Source organism: Lygodium microphyllum, chromosome 20 (assembly GCF_053477565.2).
Source record: "Lygodium microphyllum isolate KBCC chromosome 20, Lygodium_microphyllum_v1.1.10, whole genome shotgun sequence".
Lineage (NCBI taxonomy): Eukaryota > Viridiplantae > Streptophyta > Polypodiopsida > Schizaeales > Lygodiaceae > Lygodium > Lygodium microphyllum.
In genome coordinates, this window is record NC_141154.1 from 120,117,430 (window position 1) to 120,133,666 (window position 16,237).

General features: G+C 44.4%; 1 protein-coding gene across 1 annotated transcript in view; it reads left to right on the forward strand.

Moving 5' to 3' along the window:
- The first annotated feature begins 5,188 nt into the window (after positions 1-5,188).
- The window catches only part of LOC148019317 (heat shock 70 kDa protein 14-like), a 37,349-nt gene continuing 26,300 nt past the window's right edge, over positions 5,189-16,237 (forward strand). The window contains exons 1-2 of the mRNA XM_087660920.1: positions 5,189-6,921; positions 7,006-7,245. Coding sequence (XP_087517046.1) covers positions 5,752-6,921; positions 7,006-7,245 — 1,410 coding nt within the window. The 5' untranslated portion in view covers positions 5,189-5,751. The remainder of the gene's footprint in view (positions 6,922-7,005; positions 7,246-16,237) is intronic.

A 16,237-nucleotide genomic window follows, 5' to 3' on the forward strand; every position in this document is an offset into this window, starting at 1 on the left:
GCTACAAGAGCTTGTTGGGGTGATGTCATGGCTTTTCGTGCCCATTTCAATAGCCACGAGGACTCTGAACTTGTTTTTGGACAAGAAATGCAATGCATTCATGTCTAACTTCACGATTGCTTCCTTCCTTCCTTGCCACCTCTTAATTTGTAGAAGCTAACTCTTAATTTGATATTCTATAGAGTTTCCTCTATTCTTCTGGTAGTGCTTCCTAGTTGGTTTGCAAAAGCTACTACTTCATTTGATCTTTTGTGGAGTTTCTTCTCTTCTTTTATCAATGAAATATAGCTTAGCTTTTTCTTTTATCAAGATGATGCCTAAGGAAGCCACCTAGTTCCTCCCAAAGCTTCACCTCCTCCTTCAACTATTGCCACCCCTCCCATGGCTTTTTAGGCCCCTCCTCCCAAGGTCACCCCACCTATGACTATTGCTACACCCAAAGCCTCTCCTCCCACCTCCAAGGAAATCTGCTCATCCTCCTACTACAACAACCAAGGCACCCTCTACACTATCTCCCAAAGCAGCAAAAGCCTCTTGATTCCCCTGAGCTTGTAGAAATGCATCTCCAAGAAGGTGAAGCTAAGCACAACAATGTACTTTATAGAACATGATATTTAATGATTGCCCAATGGAGCGCATCCACATGCCATCATGAGGGATTGTAGGTTCATCATTCAAGACAGAATGTGAGGGACCAGGGAGGAAAATATAATAACTAGATTGTAGCCACAACATTTGAGTCATGGGTTTATTGAGTTGAGAAAGCACACAGCTCATATTGACTTCATTGTTTGTCGCTTGTTGAGGGGTAACCCAGGTGCTTGCAACGCATTGCTTGATGTGGAGTAGGAACTTGCAATATGTATTTGCCTCATGTGGTTGGTGCAAAATGCATCTGCTAATATAAGCCCTATCTTTTCTTCACACACACACGCACATGCACACACACATACATGTATGTATGTATACACACATGAGCACGCACACACACACACATGTACGTATACATAGTCACACACACATACATGTATGTATGTATACACACATGGGCACGCACACACACATGTATGTATAAAGAGTGTCACACACACACACACACACACACACACACACACACACACACACACACACACACACACACACACACACACACATGCACATGTGTGTGTATACATAGTCACAAATGCACATGTGTGTATGTATACACACACATGTGCATGTGTGTGTGTGTGGCCTAGTTTCCCCTTTAAGGTGGTTTAAGGCATCCCATATTTTGATATGGGCATTACTTTTATTGGATTACATATGTGAGGAGAAAAAAATCAAATATTGCAAGAAGTTAATGCAAATACCATAAATGTGGCTTATGAATATTTGTATGGAGAGAGAGAGAGAGAGAGAGAGAGAGAGAGAGAGAGAGAGAGAGAGAGAGAGAGAGAGAGAGAGAGAGAGAGAGAGAGAGAGAGAGAGAGAGAGAGAGAGAGAGAGAGAGAGAGAGAGAGAGGTCTTATGGTTCATACTTTGAATGCCTCTCATACATGTCAATGTTAACATGTCTCCAAGCTTATATTGCATCGTAATTCTAGATAAAGAGGGGTGGAAAAATTAAAGATTTTAAAAGCTCAAACACCACAACGGGTTGATGGAATTTTGAAAGGGTGGACTATAAGAGAGAAGGGGTGACTATGTGAGGATTGACATGCATGCTAAGAGAGGAGGTAATTGAAGTAAGGAACTTCGAGAGGGGTGTGCACAATAATATTAAAGATAGAGAGCCTAAAAGAAATTTGGGGGTGCCATGCATGCAAGACTTTGGTGTACAATCTAGATTTCTTTTTATGTTTTTGGCCTTTTAGATTATGGTAGTCAGATTGTATTTTGGCTATTCTTATGCTTGCTTTGTGTTGTTGAATGTCCATTGCTAAGTATGCGTGTTGCATGTTCTTAGATTCTTGATTGGATATATGTACAAGATAAAGGATGTCTTAACATATATGCGATGTTTCTGTGTATTGTATTGTTGATTTGCATCGGTACATAATCATGAAGAAAGAATAGCTCAATGCATGTAAAGTTATTGAGCTGTGTATGCGCATGGTCACCAAGGGTTTGACATAGAAGTTGACCACATGAAAGGTCTCCTCATTGGATTTCTACTATTGGGAATATCAACAACTTGCAATTTCATAATGGGCATGTACTATAGCTATATATTTTCCAACCTAGGGTAGAGAGACCCTTGTCACCCTTTCAGGATGTGTAATTGCAACTTGGAGGCATTCCTTAGCTCTTAAGCCCATTGTGTCATAACATTGTTTTTGTTGAGAATTATGAGCAATCACCTACCTTTGAGAGAGAGAGAGAGAGAGAGAGAGAGAGAGAGAGAGAGAGAGAGAGAGAGAGAGAGAGAGAGAATGTACACTTGTGAATGTGTGAGCCCATATCTGTGTGTAAATCACTAAAGATGAGGCTCTAACATGAGATGAGGATATTGACACACCTATAAGGATTCAACAATAACTTCCCCCACATTGGTACACCATATCCATATCTAGCTTGGCACCCCTATGTTATTATCATTTTTGTATACTCGTGCATTCCTTTGGTTTGTAGTAGATGGAAGATTTGCATGAGTAGCATGGGCCAATGCATTGGATTATGCCTTTACAAGATGTTTGGAAAGCACCATATCATGGAACAACAACTATTTTGAAATTATAGGTCATAAAACTTGATAATCGTGTAGATTTTTTGTGTCAAACTAGTAGGAAAACATGCATGTTTTGTTGTCTCCTCCTAAAATGAATATATCGGTCAGTTTGTCGTGTCAAAATTTTAGGACATGCTTAGTAGCGCCAAGAGTAGGCAAGTAGCGGGGGACGCCCTCGTGACTCTTTATCTCTAGCAATATTGTAGCACATGCATTGCCTAGAGATAACAAGGCATGCTGATTTGATGTCATCTCATCTTCCTTCGGCTTATCACCTTTGTAAAAGGTGTAGGAAGTTCATTCTTATTATGTCAAACTAAAGAGAATCAAAGCCATGGACGATATGGATATTGTAACATGCATTATCTACATGCTACATTGACTATAAAGAATTACAATGCCAGATTGACCCTAAACTTTACTAAGGACGTAACCTTGTAGAACATTGAATCAAAATCAACATTTTTTGGAATTGTGTGTTTGACTCTTGTTTATAGGAAAGGCTATGATAGCAAACATCTTTAACATAAAAATATTATGTATGGAGTCATAAGAAAATGTGACAAAAATCTAATTTAAACACAACATAAGCATGGCTTAGAATTATTAAATCCTTTAAGCATATGCAATGGCAATGTTTCTTTCCATCTAGAAGGGAATATAAATAGAAAATATAATTACATATTAGCAAGAATGGCAACAACACAAGGTGGGCATCTTACACAAGTATTTGACATATCCATGTGTGTGGACTAGAATAGTTAAATCCTTTAAAGATATAAAATGCCTATGTTTATTTTTAGTAGTCCAGTAAGTGCTACAAGGATTGTCATAGCATTGGCATCTTAACCAAACCATTATTTTTCTCTATCAATCACACACACACACACACACACACACACACACACACACACACACACACACACACACACACACACACACACACACACACACACACACACACACACACACACACACACACACACACACACACACACACACACACACACACACACACACACACACACACACACACACACACACAGGCACACAGATGGAAGAGAGAGAGAGAGAGAGAGAGAGAGAGAGAGAGAGAGAGAGAGAGAGAGAGAGAGAGAGAGAGAGAGAGAGAGAGAGAGAGAGAGAGAGAGAGAGAGAGAGCTAAACAAGGTCTTCTAGATGTGAACAACTTGTTATCGTAGCACATATAGCACATAAACACTAAATTGTGCTACACAAAGTGCAACATCACAGTATTTGAAGTGCACCATTAGTTTTCCATCAGTTCTACTTAAAGCATTGGTAGTTAGCATTATTGTTTGTTGTGTGTAGCACACTACCTGTCCTACTTTGGCGAGCAAAGAGACAAAAAATGTGAAGCAAGCGAGGCATAGCCTCGCGAGTGTTGTAAGCCTGCAATCATGCAATATGTACTCAGTGGGTCTCCAACTAGTATAAATAAATATAAAACAATGAAAGCCAAGCTAAATGCTCAGCCCAACATTGCAAACATATCCTTCGCCTTTTTCTACACATTAATTGAGTAAAAATAAATAAAATTATAGTGAGAATTATTAAACCAAATAATTTTCATAAGTACTAAAATATCAATGAATAAAGAGCACTTGGTCACAAACATAAATAGTTAAGGGATGCTCCATGGACCCAAGGGCCTATGAAAAAGAGTGCTGGCAAGAACTCTTAACACATGCAAATGCTAGTATTGGTTGATGTGTAAATTATGGAGTCACTTGTTGTGGGTAGATAAATAGTCAAGGGATACTACATGGGCACTCGATTATGAAAAAGAGTGTTGACAAGAACTCTTAACACATGTAAATGCTAGCACTGGATGGCTGATGTGTATATTACAGAATCACTCATTGGTGGAATCCCCAAATACACAAGAGCGGTTTCATGCTTAGAAAGCACAAATGTATTCTTCAACTTTTTGTGTCAACTTGAAGTTGGCTTTCTTTGGCGATCGGGATAATTGAAGAACATTTGAAAGTGTGGAATTTGTTGTTTGGAGTGAAAAGCTTTTTGGTAAGAACTTGTGAGATTGTATAGTGAAAACTCACCATAGAGCAAGGTCCAACGAGTCTATTTTGAAAAGCTAGCAAGGTCCAGTGAGTGTATTTTGAAAGCTAGCTTGGAGCTGTTATGCTCTAAAGTGCACCAATATGGTGTTGTAAATTACTAGCGATATTACTATACACACGGATGATGGAAAACTGAATTGTCCTCTAGCTTATATTAATTTTGTGCTTAGGGGCATCAAATCCACATACTTATGGGTAATGAAAGGAACCAAATGACGGTTGGCTATGTTAATTTTTGTGCTTGGAGGGGAGAGCCTTCTAAATCGTTTAGCATAAAAGGAATTAATTTTTGTGCTTGGAGGGAAGAGCCTTCTAAATCGTATAGCGTGATAATAAAAGGAATTAGTAAAGGAAGCCACAAAAGGAGGTTCTGGAAAATATGTTGCGTGAGGGAAGAAAGATACATGAGGGTGATGATGGAACTGGCAAAATGTGATGTCGACACGCGATCGACTCTCTGTCTAATCGTAAGGAGAAGCGGAAATTGTTCCAGAGGTCTCTAGCGATTTCTTGCCTAGGCGAGCCTGGACGCCCCAGGGGGTTCTGTTGTGCCAACCAGAAGAATTTTCCCCGTTGGAGAAGAAGACGACGACGAAGAAGAAAGCTCTTTCTCGGAGCATTTCTCGCTTGCCGGCAGAAAAAGGAAAAAGAGAGAGACGAGAAAGAAACCTGCATTCTGGAGATACCTTTCTCTCTCTTTCTCTCTCGATCTATCCATCCATAAGAAACACATCACCTTCGTTTTCTTTCCTCTTCATCTTCCTCCTCCTCCGTTAGAGAAAACCTGAAAACCCTAGCTTGCCACCTCTCCCTCCAATCCCTCCCCTCCCTTCCGTCCCCTGGCCGTGCTGCCGTCCTCCCTGTAGCCACCCCCCCTTCTGAAACCCTAGCCTTTCTTCCACCCCCCTCCTGTGTCTCTCATTGCTGTCCACCTCCATCATGAGCGTGGTTGGCATTGACCTCGGCAACGAGAACTGCATTGTCGCCGTTGCCCGGCAGCGCGGCATTGATGTCGTCCTCAATGATGAGTCCAAGCGCGAGACGCCTGCCATTGTCTCCTTCAATGAGAAGCAGCGCTTCATCGGCACTGCAGCTGCGGCTGCACTTACCATGAACCCGAAGAACACTGTGACACAGATGAAACGTCTGATCGGGAGGCGATTCCGGGACCCTGACGTGCAGCAAGAGTTGAAATACTTCCCCTTCTCGGTCACTGAAGGTCCAGATGGCGTCCCCCTCATCCATGTACAATACCTTGGTGAAACCAGAACTTTCACCCCCACACAAATTCTTGGCATGATCTTGGCCAATCTCAAGAGCATTGCCGAGAAGAACCTTCAGACTAATGTGGCTGATTGTGTGATCGGAATACCAGTATTCTTCACTGAGATTCAGAGGAGGGCCGTCTTGGATGCCGCAGCTATTGCAGGCCTCCGCCCGTTGCGATTGATGCATGAGACCACCGCAACTGCACTTGCTTATGGAATCTACCGGACCGATCTGCCTGAGAATGACCCGATCAATGTGGCATTCGTGGATGTAGGACATGCCTCCATGCAGATATGTGTTGTGGCATTTAAGAAAGGCCAGTTGAAGGTCTTGGCACATGCATTTGACCGAAACCTTGGAGGGAGAGACTTTGATGAAGTCCTTTTTCAGCATTTCTGTGCAAAGTTCAAGGAAGAATATAAAATTGATGTACATTCCAATCCAAGGGCCTGTCAGAGGCTCAGGGCAGCATGTGAGAAGTCAAAGAAAGTGCTTAGTGCCAACCCGGAGGCCTATCTGAACATCGAGTGCCTGATGGATGAGAAGGATGTGAAAGGAATCATGAAGCGGGAAGACTTTGAAAAGCTATCACAGCCAATCCTTGAACGTGTGAAGGTTCTTTGTGAAAGGGCACTGGCACAGGCAAATATCCCGATTGACAAATACTATGCAGTGGAGGTGGTGGGATCTGGTTCCCGTGTTCCATCGATTTTGAAGATCCTTTCCATGGTCTTTCAAAAAGATCCTAGTCGGACAATGAATGCCAGTGAATGCATTGCTAGAGGTTGTGCGTTACAGTGTGCCATGTTGAGCCCCACGTTTAGGGTTCGTGAGTTTGAGGTATGGCCATACCTAAGAACTGTTTTCAAGGTCGAATGTAAGCTGCTCAGGTGTTTTAATTTGGTTATCCTTCTGAAATGGTAGGTGCAAGATGCATTTCCATTTTCAATTGCCTTAGCTTGGAAGGGTGGTGCCCCAGAATCTGAGGATGGTGGAGCATCTACAGAAGCACATTCAAGTATCATTATTTTCCCAAGAGGAAGCCCTTTTCCAAGCACAAAAATGCTGACTTTCTATAGGGCGAGCACGTTCACAATTGATGTCTTGTATGCGGACATGCAGGATTTGCCTCCTGGAACTCCACAGAAAATCAATACCTTTACTGTAAGTAATGCAGTGTCTGTTTCCAGTTGTACAATCTCTATTTAGAATCTTCAAGAACAATGATCAGTTATCTGCTAACTGCTGGAAATGTAGAGATGGTTTGTCCAAGCACTTTTCTGTTGCATTGGTTTATTTGCAACTGAGGTAATATAGGAAAAATCTTTTGCATGGATTTAAATAATCATATCAGAGAATTGGCAACTCTAGCATAGATAGGAACATCACATTCTGCCAGCTCAAGTTTTCCGCTGGGGGGTGGTACTTCTTGGATGAAAGCTTTTGTAAGCACTATTCACAATAAGTTATAGGACTAAGTACACTAAGTAAGATTCCACTTACAAATTATCAATGGTTTCTCACATGGGCTTCTGATGGTAAGGGTTCAAGGAAGGAATTATATTATCAGCAGAATTGTGACTGCATAGCCGCTGTGAAGGTGTATCCCTTACGTGGATCTGTTGAGGATACCATTTTGCTGCACACGGTCATGATGTTGGAAAATTGAAATGACTAACGGCCAAAATTGAACTGCCAAGTATTGTTTGGCTAGCCCCCAAAGAGTTCATTTTGACCCTTTGCAATTTTTAAAACCCTATTTACTTACATTCGTTAGGGTATATGGCCATATTGTGTATTGGGACTTGTAGTTGCTGCTGCTGCTTTTCAAAGCATTGTGGGTTGTGCCAGTCTTAGACGGTCGCAAAAGCTAGACAATGTTTAGAGTGATATTTTTATCTGCATTTTCAGCAGGCGAGCTGACCTTTACCATTGTCAAAAATCTTATCAAAGGAACAGCTCGCCTCGCCTTTACCATTGTCAAAATCTTATCAAAGGAACAGTAGTTTGATGAAGAGATTCTTCTTGGAGCCTGCCTTGCATTCACAGCTCAGCTTTTGTTGGAGAAACCTCAATGTCCTAGAATCACAGCAGAATCCAAGAGTAGTCATCTACATGGATATTAGGCTCTTGTAAGCCAAAAAAAAACGGCCTTAATGGAGCCCTAGATAAGCTCTGATCAGCCTGTTTGTGTTTACTAAGGTATTTCAAAATGCATTGACAAGGCTCCTTGGTTACTTTATTCTTGTTGTTGTTGAGAAACCACTTTTTCAGTTTACACACTTCATTTAGGGTTTCGCACTGACAGCCCCAAAAGGGGCAGTGTCCACATTTTGGCTACTTTTTTAGTAGATGCCCACACAGTGGTGCGCCACTCTAGATAACTTATGCCTATAAATAGGCAGTCACTTCATTCATTCTTCACCACCTGACCACTCTTCAGTTATTCTTCACCCTTCTTGCTTCATTATTAGATACCCTTCACTTCTCTCACCAGTCCCTTCCATTGCCCTCATACCCCTTCTAGAGGACATTGCCATTCGTGGCTCGTGGCTGTCTCCACCTTTCCGCTTGTGCTTCAGGCGCCCTATTCCATCGTCAGGCCTTGCGTTTGGAGCATCTTTCACTTGGTGTCACCATCATCTACTTCGCGTCAGCACTCTTCTCCATTAGGCTCCACCTTTGCCTACGTTTTTCAATGTGGAGATCTTCTCCTTGCTTGGCATTATCGTCTCCACCTTAGCATTAGCATCCTAACATCTGGCGACATTCTCCATCACGGAATGTTGGTGATTTCATCACTCGTCTATCATAGGGGCTGTTGGGACCTGCGTTTTTGCAGCCTTGCTCTATCACTTGGCATCACTCCTTTGTCATAGAGGTTGTTGGGACTTGCGTTTTGCAGCCCGACTCCTCATCTTCCATTATCTGGCATCATCATTTTTCATGTGGCGTTTGCATTTGGGTTGCTCTCCTTGTATTTGATAGCTTCGACACTCTGGGATTTGTGTTTTGTTGCCTAGGTCACTTCCCGGCATCAGAGGACTGCGGTTCATTTCCTTGATCATCTTCCACATCTTTGATGGCATTAGAGGACTGCGGTCTACTCTCTCAACAACTATCCTTTACCTTCGAGTGATTACTTTGATAGCCTACTTCTTGGAAGACTGCATTTCGCTTCCTTCATTGTACAGATTTTCCATAGGTGTTGTTGCTTGTTTCAGACAGGACAGTTCAGTTATCTTTTGAGCTTCGGCTCCGCTGTATGAGCTTTTCTTCTCATAGCATAATTCAATGCATCATCATGTTCTTCTTGTGTTTTTGAGTCTCTTTTCTCTCTTAGTATTTGCCTGCATTACTTCCAGCAAACCCTACTCTCTCTGTATCATCGCTTATTTTGACATGTTATGAAAGCATACTTGTTATTTTTGACAATTGTCCATTTTTGTCTTTTGGGCTTTTAAATAGACAGTTTTGGTATTTTTTTCTTTATTTCATCTTACCTTTGGTTTATAAGTTTTGGCCTAGTTTTGGCTTTCACTAGACATACTTATACTCTCTAGGATTGTTACTTGCAAAAGGCATGCCTTAGATGATTTTAGATTCCAAAAGCAAGTCCTTTTAATAGATGTTCACCATGTTAGAGATCACAGCCTGGTGCAGTTGGACAGTGTGCAGTCGGACTGCCACGTGGCAGTCCGACCCACTGCAGGCAATCGTAAATGCAGCCGACTGGGCATTTCTGGCGCCTTATTTCCTGGCAGTTTCTGGCTATAAATAGCCGACATTCCTAGCAATCTCCAACACTTCTCTGCTCGCAGATTACAGACCTGTGACACGCGCAGATTCCGTCTCTGTTCTTCGCAGATTTCAGACAGGAGACAGTGCAGACTGCAGCGGACTTCGAGGTGAACAGCAGGTTGCATCGTCGAGGTGGAGACACGCAGTCCAGCGCACTGCGCCCGTGTATATATGTGCATATCTTTGTATTCAGGACACTTTATACAGCAGATCTTCATCTTCCACTGTCTCTCTGTCTCTTCTCTCTCTGCGTTCTCTCTCTCTCAGTCCTACGCTTCCGCACCACTGCACTCTAACATGGTATCAGAGCAGTGTTAGAGGGCTGACTGAGCGGAGAATCAACCGGAAGAGGAGTTTCCATCGCGACACAAATTTGCGTTTTTTGCGTTTAAGGGCAGACAGGAGGGCTGCGCCTTGGAACAAGGTTGAAACGAGTGTGGACGCGCAGGAAAGGAGTCCAGGTGGTGGATTTGCTGCTGTTTGCTACTTTTTGACGGCATTACAGGTGAAGATGTCTACAGAGATTGACTTGGAGTTCCAGTCGATTATGGACTGGAAGGTGCCTGTCTTACCGGCTCTTCCTGCAGATCAGAAGCTCGACGGCGACAACTACCGCATTTGGTGCGTCATGATGTTGGCCATCCTTGAGCCCTATGATTTGGCGGAGCTGGTATAGGAGGAGATCGATCGGCCCTCGGTAAGAGATGAGTCCAAACTCTTTTCCGATGCTAGTGCGGAGTTGGCCAAGGCTCAGTCTCATTGGGACAAATTGAATGCAAGGATTCGTTCCTTTCTCTTTCTATCATGTACTACAGCCGTGATCGCTCACATCGAGCACTTGACGGTGGCTCGGGAGATATGGCTGGAGCTTGATCCGATGACCCTTATGAAGCGGGTTTCTTTGGAGGTACAGATGCGGACCTTGTCCGTAAATAAGTCTTCTTCGCTGCGGGAGCACATTAACAAGCTAAGGCACCTTCAGATGCAGGTTCAGAATGCGGAGAAGCCGATTTTCTGCGAAGACATGGCGATCACACTATTGTCCCAGTTGCCGCCACGATTCGGTACATTTTACTCTGCCCTTATTGCTTCGGGGCGAGAGTCTACTCTTCGGTGGGAAGAGTTGGTTCCTATGGTCTTGGACCAAGAGGAACAGTTAAAGGGACAGAATGCTTCCAAGTCGGAGGCGTTGACAGGTCAAGCCTCTCAGAAGAAGGGGAAGGATCGAAAGAAGAAGAAGGGGGATAACAAGTCCAAGAAGGACAAGGAGAAGGACAAGGACAAAGACTCCACATGCCATATTTGTGGAAAGACTGGCCATTGGAAAAAGGATTGCCCTGACAAAGACAAGAAGGACACCAACAAGAAGGACAACAAGGATTCTGGAGCGGTGGCTGCACCCTCATCAGCTGCATTTCTTCATCTAGCTGTTATTGAGGACGCTTCACCGAATGCTTTTGATGCTGCGATGACGGCCCCCCAGGCTCGAGAGTGGATCGTTGATAGTGGTGCCTCCCGGCACATGACTCCTTCATCAGATGGTGTTACCCAGTTGCGACCCTCGCGTGGGCAGATTCTCATTGGAGATAGCTCTTCAGTATCTATTGCAGGTCGGGGTAAGATGCAGCTTATTCCAGATGGACGAGGTGGTACCCATACCTCAGAGGTTTTGCATGTACCAGGCTTAGGGTATCATCTCCTGTCAGTTCATAAGATTTGCTCCCTTGGACTTTTGGTGGAGTTTGACAGTACTACGGTGCGAGTCCTTGATTGTGGATCGAGGAAGGTTCTATCATCCGGATATGAGGAGAACGGCATTTATAAGTTGAAGTCTTCCACCGCCCTCTCTACTCTTCTTCTTATCTCTCAGTCACAGTCAGAGTTATGGCATGCTCGGTTTGGTCACCTGAACTATGCTTATCTTCGGAGGGCGTCACGTGGACAGCTTGTTCGAGGGTTGCCGGATATAGTGGTGAGCCAGCAGCCATGTGTCTCCTGCATTCGGGGAAAACAGCATAGGGATGCCATTCCCCACACAGCTTCGCGACGGTCTACTTCCGCGATGGAGCTTGTATCTACGGATCTATGTGGCCCTATGAGGAATGAGTCCTTGCGTGGGAGCTCTACTTCATGCTGATCGTGGATGACTACAGCAGGATGACATGGGCCTATTTTTTGGCATTAAAGTCGGAAGCTTTCTCACACTTCAAGGATTGGCTTCTCTTTGAGGAGAACCGATCGGACCGGAAGTTGAAGACCTTGCGATTTGACAAGGGCGGTGAATTTGTTTCTAATGAGTTTGCTCGGTTTTGTGCAGATAAAGGGATTCACCAGGAGTTTGCCAATACCAACACTCCTCAAGAAAATGGCATTCTTGAACGGAAGAACCGCAGTGTGATCGAGATGGCGCGCACCATGATGGAGCACCGACAGACCCCTCAGGTTCTGTGGGCCGAGGCTGTGGCTATTGCAGTCCACATCCTTAATCGATCCCCTACTTCGACCGTGGAAGGGATGACCCCGTTTGAGGCTTATTTTGGGACGAAGCCAGATGTTTCTTACTTTCGCGTCTTTGGGTGTGATGCCTATGTTCACATTCCCAAGACTCATCGTGATAAATTTGCAGCAGCTTTTCGAAAACAGGTATTTGTTGGCTACAGCTCCCAGTCCCAAGGCTACCGATTGTATGATCTCGTCAAACGGGATGTGTACACTAGCCGTGATGTGCAGTTTGTGGAGGTTCCGGCTACATCAACGGGTGAGGAGCATCCCGTTCTTAGAGATCCTTCTACAGTTCCACTGGAGCCCGTGCCTTTTGATTATGATTCTGTTTCTGACACAGAGTCTAATGCACCACCGGCCACCTCAGAGGAGTTACCATCGGTGGATATTCCAGAGTCTTCTGCTGATGGAGAGAGACAAGGGGAGGTTCGGCCTCCTCCTCGCTGGGCCCATGACACACTCCGTGATTCAGGGATCGAGGGGGTTCCTGAGGAGTGGGGACCGCAGGATGGTCCGCAGCGGTCATGGAGGCAACAGGCACATTATACGGAGCTTGTTTGCTCCAACTATTGTTTGATGACCTGTGTTATGCAGGATCGAGAGCCCACCTCCGTGAAGGAGGCTTTACAGTCCGCACCATGGAAGAAAGCTATGGAAGCCGAGTTGGAGGCTATTGAGAGGAATGACACTTGGTTACTTGTGCCCCGCCCCCCGAATAAGAAGGTGATTGGCATCAAGTGGGTCTTCAAGACCAAATACCTTAGCGACGGTTCTTTGGATAAGCACAAGGCTCGCCGTGTTGCTAAAGGTTTTGCACAGTACCCAGGGATTGACTGTCATGATACTTTTGCCCCCACAGCTCGTATGGCGACCATTAGAGCTGTTCTTGCTTTGGGTGGTCATAGGAGATAGCCTGTTTACCAGCTGGATGTGAAGTCGGCCTTCCTCAATGGTGATTTGAAGGAGGAGATCTATGTTGAGCAGCCTCCTGGCTTTGGATCTTCAGATGGGAAAGTCTACAGGTTGAAGAAGGCCTTGTATGGCCTCAAGCAGGCTCCGCGTGCATGGAACGAGAAGATTGATTCGTTGCTCCAGTCTTAGTTGGGATATCGGCGTTCCAAGGCCGATCCGCAGCTTTATGTTCACACTTCCAAGGATGGTTGTGTGCTTTTTGTTTTATATGTTGATGATTTGATTGTCACAGGTGATGATGCACAGCAGGTCCAAGAGACGAAGTCAGCTTTACATCGGACGTTCGAGATGATGGACTTGGGTCTACTCCATTTCTTTTTGGGCCATGAGATTTATCAGTCTTAGAGGGGGATCTTTATCTCTCAACAGAGATATGTACAGGAGCTCTTGGTGTCTTTTGAGATGGAGGATTGTCGGGCCCTTTCTACTCCTATGGATCCGAACTGGAAGGCTACTTCCCATTCAGCTTCTCCTTTGGCGGATGCTTCCCGCTATCGTCAGTCGATTGGGTCCTTGATTTGGCTTCTCAACACTAGGGTTGATCTATGTTTTGCTGTTGGGCTCTTGGCAGGGTTCATGAGTGAACCTCAGACGGTGCATTGGCAGGCTGCTCAGAGGATACTTCGGTATTTGAGGGGGACGTCTGATTTAGGGATTCATTACCCCGCAGGGACAGATGGTTCAGATCTTGTACTTGCAGGTTGGAGCGACTCGGATTGGGCCGGTGATGTGGACCACAGGCGGTCTACTACACGTTACTGTTTTACCTTGGGTGCAGGTGTTATCTCATGGAGTAGCAAGAAGCAGCCCATGGTAGCCCTTTCGTCTACTGAGGCGGAGTATCGGGCCGCGTCTTCCACCACATGTGAGGCTGTGTGGCTTCGGAGATTATTGGAGGAGCTTGGGTGCCCCCAACTCGTCCTACTTTGCTGCAATGTGACAATGAGAGTTGCATTGCCTTGGCACGGAACCCTGTTTTTCATGCCCGGATGAAGCACATAGAGATCGAGTACCACTTCATCCGAGAAAAGCTTCTGGATGAGACCATCACTGTGGAGTACTGCAAGACGGAGGATAATCTTGCGGATTTGTTTACGAAGGCACTTCCCCAGGCTCTACTTCGGAGACATTCCAGATCCCTCAGGCTTCTGCCCTGCCCAGGCTCTGAGAGGGGGTGTTAGAGATCACAGCCTGGTGCAGCCGGACTGCCACGTGGCAGTCCGACCCACTGCAGGCAGCCGACTGGGCATTTCTAGCGCCTTATTTCCTGGCAGTTTCTGGCTATAAATAGCCGACATTCCCAGCAGTCTCCAACACTTCTCTGCTCGCAGATTACAGACCGGTGACACGCGCAGATTTCGTCTCTGTTCGTAGATTTCAGACAGGAGACAGTGCAGACTGCAGCGGACTTCGAGGTGAACATCAGGTTGCATCGTCGAGGTGGAGACACGCAGTCTAGCGCACTGCGCCCGTGTATATATCTGCATATCTTTGTATTCAGCACACTTTATACAGCAGATCTTCATCTTCCACTGTCTCTTTCTCTCTCTTCTCTCTCTGCGTTCTCTCTCTCTCAGTCCTACGCTTCCGCACCGCTGCACTCTGACACACCATACCCCCACCCTTTTGCCCCATATAAACAAGAGCCAATTCATATTTGTATACTAAAGTTTGTAAATACTTATATGTCTAAGCACTGTCCCACCTTGCTTTTATGTTCATATAATTAGTATCATTATTTCACCTTCTGAAACAAGCCTTCCTCCTTAGATAGGGTGGTAAATAACTTGATTAAGCACTATTTACAGTAATTAACAAACTCATAAAACTGAAACGTACACTTTACCACATAATCTTGAACATTGGACACCCTGTTGGCCCCAAAATTGACGTCTCTTTTGGTATTTATTTAACTTAATTGAAGAAGAAGTTGATGTACACCTTCGTTCGAGTAGTCAATTGGTCTTCATTCGCTTTGATGGAGATGGAAAATGTCCCAAATTCATTGATTTGTTGGTCCCTCCACTTGAATTTGACTCAAAACAACTTCAGTCCTATTGAATCCAAGTCTTGGAGCTTCCAATTTTTGGCACACTTTCCAAGGTTGCTACTATATCCTAATTTCTGTTGCAAATTAGGGTTTACAGCAGAGAAATCTGAAATTTCTCAGCCTTTGGTGATCTCAATGCTGTAATCTTCAGAGCAAGGTTGTAGAAAGGTTGGGAGATGAGAGAGAATGCTGAGGAGGGAGAAAATTCAGACTTTCTTCGTGAAGAACTGAAGAAAATCTGTCATCTATTGCTGTTGCAGTGTCTCAACAGCTTGTAGATGCAAACGAATTGAAGAAAATCAATCATTTAGTGGTCTTGTCTTATCTTAATAGAGTGTAGATGCTGTCACTTGTTTTTGATTGGTCTTCTCCTGTCCCTGGTTGCCTCAGAAGGTCCTCCAATGGCTGCAAATTAGACTGGCACCATCTCCTCTCTCTCTCTTACAGGCTGAATCTACTCAAATGCCTCTCTCCAACCTCTAAAGACGTTTTTTAGTCTTACACGAGTATTTATGACTAGTGGTAGTCTTCCCAAATGGTTTTTCTAGCATTATCCATAATTAAATATTAATTTTTAGTCTTTAAATATTAAAAATTAATCTAATAATTTTTTAGTGCTGTGAAAAATAATTTGATTGGCTAATAGTGAAATTGGCCAGGCAACTTCCATTCTTGAGTGTCTTTGTGTCATCTTTGACCATCGGATTGGTGTCAGGTATCATGAAACGCCACTTCCCTAGTGTCACCAATTAAGACCTATGGCCAAATGAATGACTTAGGCCAACAACTAGCACCGGACGCCACTAAGAACGTGTGCGGCATAACTTACAA